This window comes from Phoca vitulina, unplaced genomic scaffold, assembly GCF_004348235.1.
Source record: "Phoca vitulina isolate PV1807 unplaced genomic scaffold, GSC_HSeal_1.0 scaffold2, whole genome shotgun sequence".
In the NCBI taxonomy this organism is placed as follows: domain Eukaryota; kingdom Metazoa; phylum Chordata; class Mammalia; order Carnivora; family Phocidae; genus Phoca; species Phoca vitulina.
The window spans coordinates 66215685-66237600 of NW_022589705.1; the positions used below are offsets into that span (position 1 = coordinate 66215685).

At 37.1% G+C, this 21916-nt stretch overlaps 1 protein-coding gene across 4 annotated transcripts in view; it reads left to right on the forward strand.

Annotated features, from left to right (window-relative positions):
- The window catches only part of ZSWIM5 (zinc finger SWIM-type containing 5), a 205664-nt gene that overhangs the window by 118362 nt on the left and 65386 nt on the right, over nt 1–21916 (forward strand). For 3 of the 4 annotated variants that reach the window (XM_032430275.1, XM_032430292.1, XM_032430294.1), the window contains one exon: nt 17148–17504. In XM_032430275.1, coding sequence (XP_032286166.1) covers nt 17148–17504 — 357 coding nt within the window. Of the gene's footprint in view, nt 1–5421; nt 5965–17147; nt 17505–21916 lie in introns of those variants that run through there. The other variant, XM_032430283.1, reaches the window with a different exon arrangement.

Here is a 21916-nt window from a genome sequence, read left to right on the forward strand (position 1 = left end):
AGCAGGCATCAGATCTGCAGTTCTGAATAGATTGGTTATCCATCAATGTACAAGACAACTTGTGCTCTAAGTCTGAGGCTCCAGAGAATGGTTGGGGGGGAAATGAAATTACTATTTTTAAATTGATTATATTTTATGCATGTTAGATTTTTAAGTGAATTTTCCAGACAGATTCTTCCCTTTTTATTTTTTCTACATAAAGTGTGTCTAAAATAACAAAAGAAAAATAACTCAGTCATCTAAAATATACATCTAATCCCCTTAAAAGAGTACAGGAAGACTAGACAATACAAGAGTTCTCTGTCAGTGAATGAATGCTTGGGTTTGGGAAGCCTTATTGTTCTTTAACTGTAGTTGCTGGCACAGATGGACAGCAGAGACCATTGCCTGCTGAAGCTGGTGCTGAGAAGGGCCTGTGGCTGCTCTTCAGAGGTTAATACAAGGAAAACCTCTTGATTTGCCAGAGGAGTCTGGGAGGGGAGCAGATGGCCACAAGAAGGGCCCCCCCAGCTTACTCAGCTGCTCCAAGAAGCTTAGACTGACCTCTCTTAATACAAACAAACCAAGTAGCTCTCAGAGTAATGGGGCATCATCATTTGTATTCCCGAATAACAATACTGCTCCTCACTTTGCAGTCTCTCGCACCCTCACCCAGTGTGTGGGTGCCATCTGCTTCTTGTGAACTTATATAGGCCCTGGCCCTGGCCAGTTGGGATTGCTATTGAATGGTATCTCTGGGAAATGTGTTCTTTACAAATTACTTTCACATGAGTCTGATAGGCATATAAGTATTATTATGTCCATTTGCATAATTAAGAAACTGAGGCAAAGAGGAATTGAGGAATACTAGAATTAGAACTCAAGTACCCTGATTCCTGAGCTGTTTATATCATCATATGAGTCCACAAAGCCATTCCAGTGCTCTTGGTTAGGCAGTAGTTATCCAGCTTTTGAATAAGGCTTTCTGGAAAGGAAATTAGTTATTTTGAGGATGTCACTTTCACTGTTTTAAGCCTTCTTGTGGCTACTGTTTTGTTAGGTCACAGAAAGGAGAAAGAGTGGCTGCTGATATATTGCTATGGCCATCCAGGATACAGGAATTAAGTGAGAAGGTCTAATTTACACTAAACAGTTTCATCAAAACCAAATTTATTCAAGAGGAAAGTATTCTCATTCAAAGGAGCTACCTAGTTTATATATATATATATATATATATATATATATATATATATATGTGCATACATAACACACACTTAAAATGTATATAAGAAAAATTATTCTTTTTGTAAACCACAGCTCTCCTTTTCTCTGCCATTGGCTGAAACTACATTCATTTTCATGCATTAGCACCTGCTCACGGGTCTGGTGAATCAAAAGAGCAATGAGCAAAGTGGTTTTAATTGCCCAGGCTTTACTAGAGCCTTCCTTGCACTCAGAAACACAAAGACTTTGAGTGGTGTCAGAGGGCTGTACTGAGAAGTGCTTTCCTTTAGAACTCTCAGCAGATAATTCACTCACTGTGCAGATACATTGTCTTGTACAGATGAGTTCATGAGTCCATCTTCATTCCAACTGTGAAAGCATCACAGACCACTTGTCAGTTTTAGTTGCCTTGAACAATTGCCCAGGAAACCAGGCAAACATCAGAGTTTACTGACTTGTCATTAGTGCATCTTTGTAGAATTGTACTTGCTAATTACTTTTATAAAGTTTTGTATACATAATTTAAACTGCATAGTCATATTTGATGTGTTATAGTAGTTAAAAGTGCAGGCTCTAAAGCCAGACTACCTGTGTTCAAATTCCAGCCTTACCTCTTACAGGCTATGTGATCTTAGACAAGTTTCTTTACTTCTCTGAGCCTCAGTTTCCTCATCTGCAATGAGGATAATAAATGAACCTATCTTGTAGGGTTGTTTTGAGGATTTAGTTAATACATGGGAAATAATTAGAACACTGTCTGATACACAGTAAGTACTTAGTAATTATTAGCTAATAAAACTGCTCATATTTTATATTTTGGGTTGAAAATTGGCAGAAGCATAACAGCTATCCATTTGAGGTATAAATATGAATTATGGAAAATAATCTTGGTGCTTTACTATTTTTAGCGTTATGTAAAAATTATCGTTCTGTGCTCAGCATCCCAGTAAAATTGTTTAATTATTGTCTGGTTTCATTTTAATCATAAAATCAGGAATTTTATCATTTTATAATTTATAACTTTATAAACATGCTTTTATAATTTTATAAACATGCTTAATTCTCTATTAATCGTGGATATGAATATGTAAATTAAAGATTCAGCTTAGTGTTCATTTATTCATTCACACATCAGCAAACACTAAGCCCTAATAGTATGCCATGTGTGTGCCCTCAGTGTGCCTGAGATGAAAATATAAAGATGAAAAAGACATAACCCCTGCTTTCAAGGAGTTCACAATCTAAAAAGAAAAGACAAATATACAGTCTATTAATTACATTGATGTCACGTGCTATAAGAGAGATATCACTGATTTAAAAATGAGAGCTCAAGAAGAAACATTTAATTCTCCAAAGAGATCAGGGATCAGTGAAGACTTCCTGGAATAGATATCATTTGAGTGGAGAATTAAGGATGAGAAGGTGAGAAGGTCACACATGGTGTGGGGAACTTCATATACAAAGGCATAAAGGCTAATAAAACAGAGCATTTAGGCAGGAGATTGTTATGATGTTGAACTGAGGCAGTGCTGGGGGTTTAGAGGGGAGGACCTAGAATGGAGAGATATTCAGGAAGCAGAATCCACAGGATTTAGTGACCTCTTGGATATAGGCCAGAGGGAGGAGTTAGGATGAATCCCAGAGCCATGACTCCTGCCTGCTTCTCCCAGCCTTAACACATGCCACTTTACCTCCTCCTGTTGGGTCTCCAGTTGCTAGTCGTCTTTTCTGTTCTTTGAATATTCCATGTTCCTCTCATCCTTAGTACCTCTAGCCTTAGCATAGCCTTTTTCTTCCTCCTGCCTCAGCACCTCTACATATATATGCTTTCTTTTTTTTGCCACCTGGAGTACTCTTTACCACTATTCTGTCATTCCCCATCCTTTCACCTAATTAATTCTTGTTTATTCTATAAAATTTTGCTCAAAATGTTATTTCCTCGAGGAAATCCCTTGTCCTAAACCGGGTCAGGTCTTCATATTATATGCTATCCTATTACCCTCTACTTCTCTTTCATACCACTTATCACAATTAGAATTAAATAATTACCTGTGGACTTAATTGTTTACTATCTCTCTTTCCAGCTAGAATATAAGTGCCATAAAGTAAGGGATTATTTGGTCTTTTCACGGGTTTATTCTTGGTACCTAATACATGGTAGATGTTAAATAATTGCTAGTTGAATGGATGAATTGACCTCGATTTAAGATACTTTTTAAAAAGAGACAGAGAGAGATTAACATCTTTATATGTTTTGGTTCTTTGGACTTCTTATAATCTCCAAGGGAAAGATATGTGCTATAGGTTACCAAATTAAATCTGACCAGAGAGGCCAAATATTGCATATTCTGTAATTTGTCTCTATTAGGATTCCATTTTTCTATCAGTTTGGTAATTATCATAGTAGCTGACTATATGTAAACAAAAGATGAAAATTGAATTAGGATGATTTTGCAGTGTCTTAGTTAAAAAAAAAATTTAAGAAGCAATACCAAACATTACTCTGATTTTCCTAAACTAGGAAAATGATGTTGATGTTTGGGCAACATTCTAATAGAAATAAAATGTAGTTGTTAGGAGCTTAGACTAGGAAGCCAGACTACCTAGGTTCAATTCCTAACTCTCCTACTTACTGGCTGTGTAAACTTAGGCAAGTTAATTAATTTCTCTAAGCCTCAGTTTCTTTACCTACAAAAAAATGGAGATAATAATAGTACTAAACACATAACATTGTGGCTAGAATTAAATGAAATAGTGCTTATAAGAGGTCTTAGTGTCTAGCATATGGTAAGTGCTCAAAAAATATAATTAAAATTATTTTCTTTTTTGATCAAAAGAACCAATTTGGCTGTATTTAGGAAGTATATTAACTTGAAGGAATCCTTTACAAATTTATTTTTTATAGTTTTCAAAGCCCAAGATGTTTCAGATTGTGAAGTTATGGTCATTTTAATTTCTGTTATCGTGACTTGTAATCACGCAAAGAATTTGGGTCAAATTGTGTAACTTCTCTGAGCCTGTTCCTCATCTCTGAAATGAGTACCTCTTATTATCTCTCTCTTGTGAACTCGATTATGAACTCCATAGGCATAAATGTTAAAGCATCTTCGTTTAATATGATTGAATTCAGCATTAGGGCAACAGGTAGAATTTCATATGAAGGTGATATTTGAGCTAAGCCATGAAGAACATAGGATTTTCTTACTTGGGGAAGGGAAATTTTATTTATATTTTCCACAAGTGGAAAACTGATCTTTGGTACTTTCTGATTAGTCCAAGCTGGGGTCCAGCCCATGCTCTGGATTCTCCAGCCTTGATTCTGGGAAAATTATTAAGTAAACAATTTCAGTCATTTCCATTTCCTCTGGGTCACTATTTAGTTTAGAAGGCAGGAGAATAAGAACTCTTTTAATCCATGAGCCGTGGATTGTTAACAATTCCTTGCTAATCATGAGGTTGTCAGAGCTCTTGCTGCACGTTTAAGCATGGCAAGCTCTAGCAAGGACCACCTACAAATAACTTGGTTGTTAGGAGCCTATGAAGCCATTTCTGCATACTTTTTGAATCTTCCCCCATTCCTCAATGGCAATTGGAGCATGTCGGAGGCAAGGAAAAGATGGCATACTATTAACATGCTGGTAGGGGCTTACTTCATAGAAGGTGTTCATAGAAGGCCAGCGATTTTCCTGGAAACAGATGTCAGAGCCATTGTGATATATAACGGAGAAGGGACTGTGATATAATTTTATTCTTAAATTTCTAAACAGTGTGAAGACCAGGTGGGGAAGCTATCTCAGCCACAGAACAGAAAGTTGAAATGAAGTCTCTCTTTTCTCAACGCAAAGCTCACTTTGTGATTTAGGGATGGGTTGAGGTGGAGATGTAATGCTTGCGAAACGGAACAGGAACTCCTTGAAAGTATTTGGTACATTATTCAGGGCCTGCTCATATTAAAGCACTTGAGGTTTTTTGGTTTTTGTTTTTGTTTCTCCTTCTGTATGAAGTGGTAGGTCCACCAAGAGAACAGCTGCCTGACTGACTGTTTTCTTCAAAAAGCCAGGTCTCGGGGCGCCTGGGTGGCTCAGTCGTTAAGCGTCTGCCTTTGGCTCAGGTCTTGATCCCAGGGTCCCACATCGGGCTCTCTGCTCAGCAGGGAGTCTGCTTCTCCCTCTCCCACTCCCCCTGCTTGTGTTCCCTCTCTCACTGTGTCTCTCTCTGTCAAATAAATAAAATCTTAAAAAAAAACAAAAACAAAAACCAGGTCTCTACCAGACCCACCATCTCTGACTGCTTTGCATCAAAAAGATACGCTGTACGAAGAAAGGAAATATTGGGAGTTGGATCATTATGGCCTGCTGGAGCCACTAGTGAAGCAAACATATATTGATTGCTTTCCTGTGTGACTGCCTATGTCTTCTCCCACCAGTCCATCCATTATCTTAATCATTCCAAGACCTACAATTGATAAAAGAGACTGTTTTTAAAAGCCAATAGTTCTTGGACATTTGAATATTTGATAACCTGGATGCTTTCATAATATATACATTTTCTTTTTGCATTTTAGGAAAATGTGATTGAAGGATCATCACAAAGATGATGTTCTATAAAGTAGTTTTTTTCCCATGAATTCTAAGCAATTTTTGTGGTTGTCATTTCTGTCACTTTTTTTGTTAAGAGCCCATCATGTTCCAGATGCTGAATTGGGCACTTTACATGTTTCCTTCCTCATTTTACAGATGAGGGTGTTAAGAGCCAGAGAAGGTGAGTCAAAATTGAAATAAAAAATAAAACCACTCTAATGAAATAATTGATTGAGGCAGTGATCATCAGTGACTACTAAAACTATTAGGTAGAAAGTGGATAGGGAACTTTATAATGGATGGATCAGGCTCACAACACCTGAACACACTAATCAAACCTAAGAGCACAAAAAGAAAAACCATCAGGCATTATGTATCTCCTGATATGATGTATTAGAAAGTATGTAACACAACCTGTAAAGTAATTTTACCAAAAAACTTGAATCTGGTCAAGTCTCTCTAGAGCTACCTTATTTTTCAGTAAATAATTGAGATGGGAGGGGAAAAGAAAGGAACTTTTAGCTTAAGAGACAAATCAACCAAATGTAATGGCTGGACTTTGTATCCTGATTTGAACAAACCTCCTGTTTTTGTTTGTTGTTTTCGGGGCTTTTTAAAAAGTTACTTGTGGCAATCTGAAAACTGGATATTTGATTTTAAGGCATTACTATTAATTTTAAATTCTTATCTTTAGAAATGTATATAGAGGTATATAGCAATGAAATTATATTTCTGGGATTTACTTCAATATAATCCATTGAAGAGGATAGAGAAGGAGTTGGGAAAGGGTAAAGATTAAGCAGCGTATGTCTCTGTTGAAAATTATTGAAGCTGAGTGATGGAAACATGGGGTCTCATTATACTAAGCTCTCTTTATTTATTTGTTTGAAAATGTCCAAATAAAAGAGTTAAAAAGTAAAAACTGAGAGCATACGGTGGCTATTCACTGGATACTACATGCTGGATTCAATAGAGATTTCGAGGCTTCTACATGTTTGCTTGTATCAGCAGATTATTGATGGACATGTTTATGGCAGTTAGGTTTGCAAGGGGAAAGAAACACTATATTGAACCTATTCTATGTAGCTTTATTCTCAGGAGTAATTAAACGTTTAAAAAATGTTACTAGGTTACAATAAGGCAAGAAGTACAAATATGTGAAACTGGCTTTCAGTTTACATTCTAAGAGCTATGAAGGGAAAAAGGAACTCACAGCAAGGACACTTCCACAGAGCCACTCACAGACTTCTGCCTTTCAAATGGGCCTAGGCCTGGAACTGACATATGCCAGTGGAGCCCAAAGATTTACCAAGCTCAAATAAACATGTTCTCAAGAGCATGATGGGCCTTAACCAAAGCCTCTAGGGAGTCATGTCTGACTAGTTTTTAAAAAATATTTTGTAGAAAGTTTCTCAGTTGTTTAACTTTGACCTACTGTGGAGACCACTGGAATCTCAATTGTTACTCAACATTTTGTCTCTAATTCCAGATTAACAAAGAGGGTTCAAATCATTACCGATGCTATAAAAACTGAAATTTTAGAATTTCGATAACCTGAGTATGGGCTTTTGAGCCAGAGTGCCTAGGTGTGAATCTTGGCTTTGCCACTTATTAACAGAATGAACTAGAACAAGTTACTTAACCTTTCTGTGCTTCTTTCCTCATACATAAAATGGGAATAATAATAGTAATCAGCGTTTCCCAGAACAGAATCAGTAAGATATATGTATATATGTGTATGTGTGTATGTATGATTTATTTCAAAGAATGGGTGTATGCAATTATGGGAGCTGGCAAGTCTGAAATCTGTGGGGCAGGCCAGCCCACTGGAAATTCCTGGGCAGGATCTGATTCTGCAGTTTTGAGGCAGAATTTCTTCTTTCTCAGAGAAACCTTAGTTTTGCTCATAAGGCATTTAACTGATTGGATGAGATCTACCCACATTATTGAGGATAATTTCCTTTAATTAAAGTCAACTGATTGTATATGTTAACCACATCTACAAAATACCTCTACAGCAACATCTAGATTAGTGTTTGATTGAATGATGGGGTCCTATAGCCTAATCAAATTGACAAATAAAACTTAAATCACATCTACTATCAGATTCATAAGAACTGTGAAAATGTAATGAGTTAGTGGCATATAAAGCACTTAGAACAGAGCCTAACATATGGGAGGCACTCATAAAGGTTAGCTATTATACACACTCTTTAAATCCTAAAAGTAACCTGGTTTAGGAAAGATAATAATAAATTCAGTGATAGTCACTATAAAATCAATTAATATTCTCACTAGAATTAACCTTGGAGGTCTTTTAGACCAACCTCTCATTTTAAAAACACGGAAGCTGAGGTCCAGTCTCTTTTTCATATAGCCAGAGTGATTTTGGTTTTTATAGTGATGAACACACACAGAGAAGGCCCTGCCCTAGTGGGGCTTACATCTTAATAAGATACCCATTGCTTCTGTCCCAAATCTCACTTCTTACTCATTTTCATGCAGGAAAGGAATTAGAGATTTGGGTTCAGAGACTGTGCTGTAGGCCAGGTGCCCCAAAGCATTGAACTGATGAAGTAGAAATGTTTATATTCACCTAGATTCAGAAGTTTAGAACCTAAGCTCTTCCTATGTTGACATCACTATCATATTTGAAATTTTAAAGTTACCCTTCTCTGGGGTCTCTTTTCATTAGGACTTAAGTCATTTATCATGAATGTACTAAATACTCCTGAGTAGCCTAAGTGAAATTAAGAGTACACTTTCTTAGCACCTGGTTTTCAACCAAAACTGTTAAACTTGGCCATTGGGGAAGTTCTCTCTGATGCCGTTGACATGGAGACTCATTAACAAAAACTGAATAAAAGCATGAATAATAAATTTGTAGGACATTTTACAGTTTTATAAACCACTTTTGAGAGATAGGGCAAGTATTATTATCCCCACTTTACTGAGGAGGAAGCTGAAGCTCAGAGTTGTAAAGTGAATCTCCCAAGACTACATAGTTAATAACAGATCCTGACTGCCTAATCCCAGAGTAATATCCTCTTTGCTATATAACTCTTCTGGCTATGTCCTGTGGATATAGATCTGGAAAAGAGCTGCTTTTCAACTCTGCGGTTCTTTTCCTTAGTTCTAAAGTGAAGGCAGTCTTGGAGACACTCCCAGAAGAGTCAGGCCCTGGGAACAGGGGACGTTACTTGACAGGGCACTACAGAAACTCTTCTGTATAAGGCCATTACCCTCAAGAACAGGAGACATAGCTGACTTTCCTAACACACAGAAACAGGCACAGAGACTTAGACAAAATGAAAATACAGAGAAATTTATCCCAAATGAAAGAACAGGACAAGGCCATGGACAGGAATCTAAGGAAAAAAGATAAAAGTAACATGTCTGATAGAGAATTTACAGTAATAATCATAAAGATACTCACTAAACTTGAGAAAAGAGTGGAGGACATCAGTGAGAACCTTAACACAGGGATAAGGAATAACATAGCAGAGAGAAACACACTTGATGGCATGATCAGCAGGCTGGAAGAAGCAGAGGAATGAATTAATGACCTAGAAGAGAGTAAGGGAAAGTAATCAAGCTGAACAAAGGAGAGAAAAAAGAATTATTCAAAACAAGAATACGCTTAGGGAACTTGGTGACTCCATCAAACATAAACACATTCATATTATAGGAGTCCTAGAAGAAAGAGAGGAAAGGGGGCAGAAAATTTATTTGAAGAAATAAGAGCTGAACTTGCCTAACATGGGGAAGGAAACAGATCTCCAGATACAGGAGGCACAGAGAACTTCCATCAAAATCAACAAAAGCAGATCCACACCAAGACATATTGTAATTAAATTGGCAAAATATAATGATAAAAAAAATATTAAAAAGCAGCAAGATAGGGCGCCTGGGTAGCTCAGTCAGTTGAGCGTCTGACTTGATTTCACCTAAGTCATGATCTAAGGGTCATGGGATCAAGCCCCGTGTCAGACTCCATGCTCAGCATAGGGTCTGCTTTTCCTTCTCCCTCTGCTCCTCACCCCACTCAACTCCCTCGTTCTCACTCACTCTCTAAAATAAATAAAATCTTTAAAAATAAATAAATAAATAAATAAATAAATAAATAAATAAATAGCAGCAATATAAAAGAAGACCGTTACACACAAAGGAAACCCCATAAAGTTATCAGCAGGTTTTTCAGCAAAAAAACTTTCCAAACCGGGGTGCCTGGCTGGCTCAGTTGGTTAAGCGGCTGCCTTTGGCTCAGGTCATAATCCTGGCGTCCTGGGATCGAGCCCCACATCTGGCTCCCTGCTCGGCGGAGAGCCTGCTTCTCCCTCTCCCTCTGCCTGCCACTCTGCCTACTTGTGCTCTCTATCTCTCTGTCAAATAAATAAATAAAATCTTAAAAAAAAAACAAAACAGAAAAACTTTCCAAACCGGAAAGAAGTGGCTTGATGTATTCAAAGTGCTGAATGGGAAGAACTTGCAGCCAAGAATACCCTATCCAGCAAGGCTGTCATTCACAGTAGAAGGAGAGATAAAGAGTTTCCCAAACAAAAACTAAAGGAGTTCATGACCTCTAAACCAGCCCTGCAAGAAGTATTAAAGAGAACGCTTTGAGTGGAAAGGAAAGACCACAAATGATAGTATGGAGGTAGGAAACACAAAAGCAGTAAAAATGAATATTTCTGTAAAAAGAATCAGTCAAGGAACTCAAAAAAAAAAAGGAAGTATATACCTAAAACATGGGGAGGAGAGGAGTAAAGAATGGGTTCAAACTTAAACGACCATCAATTTAGTATAGACTGCTATATGCAGAAGAGGTTATATACAAATTGTATGGTAATGATTTATCAAAAACCACTAATAAATATGCAAAGAATAAAGAGAAAGAAATTCAAATATGTCACTGAAGAAAATCAGCAAACCATGAAAGAGAGGAAAACAAGAAAGGCTCAGAGAAAATCTTCAGAACAACCACAAAACAAATAATAAAATGGCAACAAATACATATCTATCAATAATGACTTTATTTTTTTAAGTAGGCTCCAAGCCTAGCATGGAGCCTAATGGAGGGCCCAAACTCATACCCCAAGACCAAGACCTGAGCTGAGATCAAGAGTTGGACGCTTAACCTACTGAGCCACCCAGGCATCCCAATCAGTAATTACTTTGAATGTAAATGGACTAAATGCTCCAATCAAAAGACAGAGGGTGACAGAATGGATGAAAAAACAAGACCCATCTATACACTGCCTATAAGAGGCTCATTTTAGACCAAAAAACAGGTGCAGATTGAAAGTGAGGAGATGGAGGAACATCTATCATGCAAATGGATGTCAAAAGAAAGCCAGAGTGGCAGTACTTCTATCGGATGAAATAGACTTTAAAACAAAGACTGTAATAAGAGGCAAGAAGAACACTGTATCATAATAAAGGGGCAGTCCAACAAGAAGATATAACAATTGTAAATATTTTGGACCCAATATGGGAGCACCCAAATACACAAAACAGTTAAGAACAAACATAAAGAAACTAATGGATAATAATACCATAGCAGTAGAAGACTTTAACACCCCACTTACACCAATGGATGGATCATCTAAACAGAAAATCAACACGGAAACAATGGCTTTGAATGACACAGTGAACCAGATGGATTTAACAGAATATTCAGAACATTCCAGCCCCAAACAGCAGAATACACATTCTTTTCAAGTGCACATGGAACATCCTCCACAATAGATGACATATTAGGCCACAAAACAAGCTTCAGCAAATTCAAAAGGATCAAAGTCATACCATGCATCTTTTCTGACCACAATGCTATGAAACTAGAAGTCAACCACAAGAAAAAATCTGGAAAGACCACAAATAACATGCTGCTGAACAATGAATAGGTCAACCAGGAAATAAGAGAAGCAATTAAAAAGTACATGGAAACAAATGAAAATGAAAACACAACAGTTCAAAATCTTTGGGATGCAGCAAAAGCAGTTCTCAGAGGGAAGTGTATAGCAATACAGGCCTACCTCAAGAAGCAAGAAAAACCTCAAATAAAGAACCTAACCTTACACTGAAAGGAGCTAAAAAAAGAACAAATGAAACCTAAAACGAGCCAAAGAAAGGAAATAATAAAGATTAGAGCAGAAATAAATGATATAGAAACTAAAAAACAATAGAACAGATCAATGAAACCAGGAGCTGGTTCTGTGAAAAAAATCAATAAAATTGTTATCCAGAGGGGTACGTGCACCCCAGTGTTTATAGCAGCAAGTCCACAATAGCCAAACTATGGAAAGAGGCAAGATGTCCATCAAGAGATGAATGGATAAAGAAGATGTGGTATATACATACAATGGAATATTATGCAGCCATCAAAAAACCCGAAATCTTGCCATTTGCAACACCATGGATGGAACTAGAGAGTATTATGCTAAGCGAAATAAGTCAAACAGAGAAAGACATGTATCATATGATCTCACTGATATGAGGAATTCTTTTTTTTTTTTAAAGACTTTATTTATTTATTTGAGAGAGAGAATGAGATAGAGAGAGAGAGCATGAGAGGGGGGAGGGTCAGAGGGCGAAGCAGGCTCCCTGGTGAGCAGGGAGCCCGATGCGGGACTCGATCCCAGGACTCCAGGATCATGACCTGAGCTGAAGGCAGTGGCTTAACCAACTGAGCCACCCAGGCGCCCGATATGAGGAATTCTTAATCTCAGGAAACAACCTGAGGGTTGCTGGAGTGGTGGGGGGTGGGAGGGATGGGGTGGCTGGGTGATAGACATTGGGGAGGGTATGTGCTATGGTGAGCGCTGTGAATTGTGTAAGACTGGTGAATCACAGACCTGTACCTCTGAAACAAATAATACATTATATGTTAAAAGAAAAAAAGATAGTAGGAAGGGAAAAATGAAGGGGGGGAATCGGAGGGGGAGATGAACCATTAGAGACTATGGACTCTGAGAAACAAACTGAGGGTTCTAGAGGGGAGGGGGGGGATGGGTTAGCCTGGTGATGGGTATTAAAGAGGGCACGTGTTGAATAGAGCACTGGGTGTTATACGCAAACAATGAATCATGGAACACTACATCAAAAACTAATGATGTATGGTGATTAACATAATATAATAAAATAAAATTGAAAAAAAATTGACAAACCTCTAGCCAGACTTATCAAGAAAAAAAGAGAAAGGACCCAAATAAATAAAAGCACAAATGAGAGAGGAGAAATAACAACAAACACCATGGAAATAAACTTGTAAGAGAGTATTATGAAAAACTACATGCCAACAAATTGGACAACCTGGAAGAAACGGATAAATTCCAGAAACATATAATCTAACAAAAGTGAAACAGGAAGAAATAGAAAATTTGAACAGACTGATTACAAGCAAAGAAATTGAATCAGTAATCCAAAAACTCCCAACAAACCAAAGTCCAGAACCAGATGGCTTCACAGACAAGTTCTTGCAAACATTTAAGGGGGGCCTGGGTGGCTCAGTCAGTTAAGCATCTGCCTTCAGCTCAGGTCCTGATCCTGGGGTCCTGGGATCAAGCCCCACATCGGGCTTCCTGCTCAGTGGGGATTCTGCTTCTTCCTCCCCCTCACTCATGCACTCTCTCTCTCTCTCTCTGTCTCTCAAAATAAATAAATAAAATCTTTTTAAACAACAACAACAAAACATTTAAAGAAGAGCTAATGCCTTTTCTTCTCAAACTATTCCGAAAAATAGAAAAGGAAGGAAAGCTTTCAAATTTATTCTGAGAGGCCAGCATTATCCTGATACCAAAACCTGATACAGACACCACTAGAAGAGAGAACTACAGGGCAATATTCCTGATGAACATAGATGCAAAAATCCTCAACAAAATACTAGCAAACCAAATCCAACAATACATTAAAAACATCATTCACCACAATCCAGTGGGATTTCCTCCAGGGTTGCAAGGATGGTTCAATATTCACAAATCAGTCAACATGATACATCACATCAACAAGAGAAAGACTAGAAACCATATGATCATTTCAATAGCATATGACAAAGTACAACATCCATTCATGAAAATGCCCTCAACAAAGTTAGTTTAGAGGGAACATATCTCAACATAATAAATAGCTCAATATATGGAAAACCCATAGCTAACATTATCCTCAGTGGGGAAAACTGAGAGCCTTTCCCGTAAGGTCAGGAACAAGACAGGGATGTTCACTCTCACCATTTCTATCCAACATCATACTGGAAGTCCTAGCCAGAGCAATCAGAGAATAAAAAGAAATCAGAGACATCCAAATCAGTAAGGAGGAGGTGAAACATTCACTATTTGCAGATGACATGATACTCTTTATATAGAAAACCTGAAAGACTCCCCCCCAAAACTTCTGGAACTGATAAACAGATTCAGTAGAGTTGCAGGATACAAAAGCAGTGTACAGAAATCTGTTGCATTTGTGTACACCAATAAGGAAGCAGCAGAAAGAGAAATTAAGAAAACAATCCCAGGGTGCCTGGGTGGCTCATTCGGTTAGGCGTCTGCCTTCAGCTCAGGTCATGATCTCAGGGTCCTGAGATCAAGTCCCACATTGGGCTCCCTGCTCTGTGGGGAGTCTACTTCTCCCTCTGCCCCTCCCCCCACTTGTTCTCTCTCCCTCTCTCTCTCCCCCTCTCTCTCCCTCTCAAAAACGAATAAATAAAATCTTAAAAAACAGAAAACAATCCCATTTACAATTGCACCAAAAATAATAAGATACCAAAGAATAGACCTAACCAAAGAGGTGAAAGACCTGTACTCTGAAAACTATAGAACACTTATGAAAGAAACTGAAGATGACACAAAGAAATGGGAAGACATTCCATGCTCATGGATTAGAAGAAAAAATTTTGTTAAAATGTATACCACCCAAAGCAATCATACATTTAATGCAATAGCTATCAAAATACCAGCAGCATTTTTCACAGAGCTAGAACAGACAATCCTACAATTTGTATGGAACCACAAAAGACCCTGAATAGCTAAGCAATCTTGAAAAACAAAAGCAAATCTGAAAGCATCACGCTGCTAGACTTCAAGTGATATTACAAAGCTGTAATCCTCAAAACAGTATGGTACTGGCACAAAAACAGACAATGGAACAAAAAAGAAAATCCAGAAATGGGCCCACAACTATATGGTAACTAATCGTCAACAAAGTAGGAAAGACAGTCTCTTCAAATTGTGTTGGGAAAAAAAAGACAGTTTCTTCAAATTGTGTTGGGAAAACAGGACAGCAATATGCAGAAGAATGAAACTGGACCACTTTCCTACACCATACACAGAAATAAATTCAAAATGAATGAAAAGACCCAAATGTGAGACAGGAAACCATCAAAATCCTAGAGGAGAACACAGGCAGCAACCTCTTTGACCACGGCCATAGCAATTTCTTACTAGACACATCTCTGGAGGCAATACAAACAAAAGCAAAAATGAACTATTGGGACTAAATCAAAATAAAAAGCTTCTGTATAGCAAAGAAAACAATCAATAAAACTAAAAGGCAGCCTACAGAATAGGAGAAGATATTTGCAAATGATGTATCTGATAAAGGGTTAGTATCCAAAATCTATAAAGAACTTATCAAACTCAACATCCAAAAAACAAATAATCTAGTTAAGAAATGGGCAAAAGATATGAATAGACATTTCTCCAAAGATGACATACAGATGGCTAACAGACACATGAAAAAATGCTCAACATCACTCATCATTAGGGAAATACAAATGAAAAGCACAATAAGATACCACCTCACACCAGTCAGAATGGCTCAAATTAATGCAAGAAACAACAGGTGTTGGTGAGGATGGGGAGAAAAGGGAGCCCTCTTGCACTGTTGGTGGAAATGCAAACTGGTGCACCCATTCTGGAAAACAGTATGGAGGTTCCTCAAAAAGTTAAAAGTAAAACTACCCTACAACTCAGCAATTGCACTACTACGTATTTATCCAAAGGATACAAAAATACAGATTCAAAGTGGTACGTGCACCCCAATGTTTATAGCAGCATTATCGACAATAGACAAACTGTGTAGAGTCCACATGTCCATCGGCTGATGAATGGATAAGGAGGATGCGGTGTGTGTGTGTGTGTATAATATATATATGAGGGAATATTACTCAGCTATCAGAAAGAATGAAATCATTGGAACTACATGGATGGAGCTAGAGCGTATTATGCTAAGCGAAATAAGTCAGAGAAAGACAAATACTGTATGATTTATCTCATATGTGGAATTTAAGAAACAAAACAGATGAGCATATGGGAAGGGGAGGGGGAAAAGAAAGAGAAGGAGACAAACCATAAGAGACACTTAATGATAGAGAACAAAGTGAGGGTTGATGGAGGGAGGCAGGTGGGTGATGGGTATTAAGGAGGGCACTGGGTGTTGTTTGTAAATTCTACTCCTGAAACCAGTATTGCACTGTATGTTAACTAAATAGAATTTAAATAAAAATTTGAAAAGAAAAAATGTTTAAAATAAGGAAAATAATGGTCATCATGTTGTGATAAATTATCAAAAGCACCAATTACAGTTCTGCTACATGATAGGTGCTTTACAAATATTTGATATTCTTCTCCTTTTTCTGTTAATATTCCTAGGCCTAGCAGTCTGATACTTAAGGTCTCATTAAACTTTGGCTTGAATGACTGAATTATTCTCCCTACATTTCAAAATTATCAGTGGTATGTGCTAGTAAGTAGAGGTGTAACACTGCTAATCTCACTGCACCAAGCTGTGCTTTCCATATTTTATGAGGTTTCTTGCCTTTACTTATTCCACATGGCCACCATTTTGGAATTCTATGTTTTGAGGAAGAAATGTCGTCCATAGTCTCCTTGTTCTTTCTCCTGTCCTTTTCATGGCATTCTTTTGGTTTCTCTGCATTTATAGCACTCACCTTAATCTAGATTGTACTGATGTTATTTATAGACTTGTCTTTGCCCCCAAATAGCTTAAAATCTACCTCAGAGTTTCTTAACTTATTTGGGGTTCCTTGTTAACCTTTTGAGACTATAATGAAATTTCAATTTCCACCATTGAACCATACCCTGCCCTCAGCAAAAGTACATACGTTCAAACAAAAGTTTTCATAATTAGTTCAGGAGGTTTGTGGACTCCAGATAAGGACTCTTTTTCTAGATATTGTATTCCTTAAGAGCTATCCCTGAGTTTCATTGACCTTTGTATTATGGCAGAGCCTACCACATAGATAGGAGATACTCAGCAAAAAGTTTCTGAATTGATTAATTGAAATGCAAAATGAAAATCTTCAAGTTTCTTACTACAGAATCTCTAAACACACTTTCTTTGTTTCCTTAGGCTTCCATCTCAGTGGCACAGTAACTGAGGCAGCTACTACTTCAGAACCAGCAGTGACCTACAAAGTTGCAATCAGTTTTGATCGATGCAAAATCACTTCAGTGACATGTGGCTGTGGGAACAAAGACATATTCTACTGTGCTCATGTGGTAGCACTCTCACTCTACAGGATCCGTAAACCAGACCAAGTCAAATTGCGTCTTCCTATCTCAGAAACCCTTTTCCAGATGAATAGGGACCAGCTACAAAAGTTTATTCAATATTTAATCACAGCACACCACACTGAAGTTCTTCCTACTGCACAGAAACTGGCAGATGAGATTCTGTCCTCCAACTCTGAAATCAACCAAGTGAATGGTAATTATACAACATTTTTGTTGCTAAAAACCTACCTTGTTGCTTTATTGCATATTTAGAGGTTGAAAATTTTTTTGGAATATTTTTGCAGTTGTAATCACTTAAACCTTAATGAATTCATTATATCCAAACAACTATTTAACTCCTAGTTTCTTAAAGCAGTCCAGTTGTCTACCATATAAAAGTTTTGGCAAAAAAGGACAGAATGTTAGAGTTATATATTGGTCTAGTTTATGGACTTTATTTGTCCATACAATCCCTGTCCCCAGGAGCCTGGAATATTCAGGAGTGAGAGAACGCCTAAAATAATTTGTGTCATTCAGTGAAATTAGATGGATATGAGAATTTCCTTAACATTTTAGGATCCCACATAACATCAGGGTTATTCTAAAGAGCATCTGTTAGCATTGTGATTATGAGCTATATATAATGGGAGGGTTGCATGGATGGAGAAAGATACTATGTTCACTTACTCATTCAACGAGTATATATTGAGTACCTGCTCTGTGCAAGCAATAGTGCTGATTGTTGAAGGCATAAAACAGACATGGTTCCTGCCTTCAAGTAGCTTAAAATCTAGTAGAAAAGACAGCTAAATTTGAAACAAATGCTTGTTTTTATAATGAAGCCAGGTTGTAAAGACTTTATCATAGGAAACTACTGAAGAATTTTGAGAAGGCATTTTGTTTGTTAGATCCTACTATGTTCCAGGCACCACTGAAGGGACTCTGTGTATGTTAATTCATTTAGCTTTCAAAACTAGTCTGTGAAGTAGGTGTTTTAACCACTTCCATTTTATAAATAAGGAAATTATTTATAACCCAGGCTCACCTGACTTCAGAACTCAAGGTTTTTATGCTTCTCTATACTACCTCTTTATTTTTAGAAGATAATTTTGGTGCCAGCATAAAAGAGGCAATGAGACCAGGTGGATGGCCTGTATAATACTGTGGTCCATGTGCCAGAGGGTCTGCCTTTCCCAGTTGTCCAATAGAACTTATCAGGTCCTACACACAACCTTACCACTCCTCAGAAACAAAGATAAACAGACAAGCTTCCAAGAACTCTTGCTAACTAGCAGAAATAATCTTCTTTTGCTTTATACAGAAAGTTGTGGTGTTTACATAATAACTGAGCTCTCTCTATTTGAGTGATACTCTTAAAAGAGTAGCTTCACATATCTCTTATCCCACATAGGGAAGCTGTTCTACTTCTCTGGCCTCCTTAAGTCTAGAGCTCTTAGAGACCTGAGTTCTGCCTCATCCCAATGTCTGTAGCACCAAAGAGAAGTACTGCTTTGTACCTCAATAGCTAGGTTATGATCTGTTCTCATGCTTTATTCCCATTAGCTCTTTCTCAGAATTTCTCAGAATTAGCTCTTTCTCAGAATTTCCAAGCTCTCTTGCCTTTTCTTTTAGTGACCACCTTGGTTAAGGACGTGTATTACACCTGTCTTGTTCGAACCACTGCTGTCACCAAAACAGCCCCCTTCCCTCTTTACCACTGTGCTAAAGCAATTTTTATCTTTCTTTGAACCTCCCATATCAGTATCCTATTATGTATTTATCTGAAATTAGGCTTAAGTTGCCACATTGAACTTGAGATGTGATTCTCAACCTTCCCCAGGAACTACTACTTCTGAACCTGTGTTTAGTCCATACTAATATTAGCTTTCTATACCCAGCTTCCCTAGTATTCCACAAGGCCTTTCCAATCTATTTCTAGTAATCAATGTTGATATCAGCAATGATACTGAGAAAAGGGGGACAGAGAATGGAGATATCTTAGAGGTAACATGGACTGGATTCAACATCCAGGTGTATAGGATATGTGGGGAGTAAAGAAAAGGAAGAAGAGAAAGATGGGAGAAAACTGAATTCTAGAATGTCTAACTAGGATGGTACTGATGAATTTGATCACTGAGGGAACATAAGAGGAAGAATAAATTTAGGAGGAAGATGAATTCAGTATAAGTTGGAGGTGCTTGTAGAACATTTAGGAAAAGATTTCTGATGGATAGTTGGATATATGGATCTGGAACTGAGGACAAAAGTCGGAATTTTCGAGTTATTATCATAGAGATACTTGAAGTCATATTTCTTTTTCCTGCTAAATCTTTAAACACTTAGGCCATCTTCCTTATCCCCTTTCCCAAACCCTCTTCCTCACCAAAACAGACTTAAAAAGCAGGAATAAGATTTCTAAAACTGGTAACTGCCTGCTTTTAATCCCAAGAATGGATCCAGGCATTGCTGTGCTCCTCACTTCTTTGAAACCCCTTTTTTTCTCTTCTGTGGTTTTAACCTAGGAAGTAAAACCTAGATTTTGTCTTGTCCCCTTTGGTAGACTGTTTTTCTACATCTATCACTGCTCCATGCTCTGTGATTTGATTTGGTAACTACATACCCTGAAATCCTCTGGTATAGCATCCTGGTCAAGGGATTCAGTTGCTGCTTACCCATGAAGGGATATTGGATACCTTGAGAAACGTAAGATAATTTGAGAAGTAGGGTCAGGAACCATGTTTTACTAATTTCTGAGTCTCTGTCACCTAGCATGGTACCTGGAAATTAATAAGGGTTTATTGAATGAACACAGCTATGCATATACAAGTGATGAAAACGGCAGCCATTGTAGGAATGAGCAAAGTAGAATGAGAAATGAGAAAAAGATAGCTAGCAATTATCAAAGTCAGTATAGAACTGAGTGAACAACTGAGTTGTTTCAAGAAGTGAATAGTCAACAACGTTGAATATTGTGGAAGATATAGACCAAAGTTAACAAATGTAGAAAGGCAATTTGGGGGAAATAGGAACTATCCAGAGAGAAGAAAACCTTGAGAAATTATTAATAACATTATCATTAGATTAAAAGAAGATATTACAACCATGAAATAAGAACTGGATGCTGTAAAAACAAATTCACACAACAGGAAGAACTAATGAAATTACAAATATAATGGCAAAACTTTTGAAAACTAAGTGATGGAAAATAAGGGTAAGGAAAGTTCCTGTAGAGTAGAGCAAAAAGACAGATGAAAAATAGGAGAAAAAAACTTGTCAAAAATTAAGAGAACAAGTCCTAGGAATTTTAATTTGAATAATAGGGGTTTCAGAAATAGAAAACAGAGGTAAGGAATTCGTCAATGAAATAATTGAATATAATAAGAAAATTTTCTAGAACAAAAGCATATGGTTCCCAAAGTGAAAGGATTCCACTTAATGCTCAGCAGTGGAAAAAGAATAAATAAATGGAGCTGGATCAATTAGATATTCATGTAGGGGGTTGGGGAAAAGCAAAACTCCATTCCTATCTCATGCCATATAGAAAAAATCAATAATAGATGGATTGCAGATATAAATGTGAAAAGTAAAACAATAAAGTGTATGAGATAACATGAGAAAATATCTTCATGTCCTTGGGGTAGGAAAAATTTTTCTTAAGTAGGAAAAAATTTGAAAATGGGACTACATTAAAATTTTAAGCTCCTTTTTATCAAAAGGCACCTAAGAGACTAAAAAGGCAAGTAGGGGAGAAGGTATTTACAGTATGTATAACTGACAAAGAGTTTATATCCTAATACAATAAATAACCCCTACAAATAGTAAAATGGACAAGAGACACAGAAAGGCACAGAAAGGATATTCAAATGGTTAATAAACATATTAAAAGGTACTTTAAGTAGTAATCAGGGAAATGCAAATTAAAACCAGAATGAGATACCATTATATACCCACCAGAATGGCTAAATTTTTGAAACTATCAGTAGCGACTATTGGTGAGGATATTGAGCAACTGGAACTAATATATTGCATGTGGGAACTAATATATTGCAGCTACAAATTGTGGCAGTCACTTTGAAAAACTGTTTAGCATCATCTAACTAAAGTTGAGCATATGCATACCCTGTGACCCAGAAATTCTTTTAGATGTCTACTCAGTGGAAATGAGGAGCATAATTTGCAACAGCTTAAATAGAAACAATCCAAATGTCCATCAACAGTAGAGTGACTAAATAAATAGATACATTCATATAATGGAATACTGTACATCAATGAAAATAAATTAAGTACTATTGCTAAACCCCAAAATATGGGTGAATCTTACAAACATGATGTTGAGTGAATGGAGCCAGACACAAAAGAAATAACTCTTGTATGATTCTACTTATGTAAAGTTCAAACACAAGTCCCTGGTGTTAGAAGTTAGGATAGTGATTAATTTGGGGGAAGAGGAAAGGAGATAGTGTTTGTGAAGGGGCTTATGGGATGCTGGTAGTATTCTATTTCTTGACTTTGATGATAGTTACACTGTTAAAATTACTATGTGATAATTCATCAAGCTGTACATGCAAGATTTGTATACTCTTCATAATTTATATTTCAATTTTAAAATATTAATTTAATTTTAAA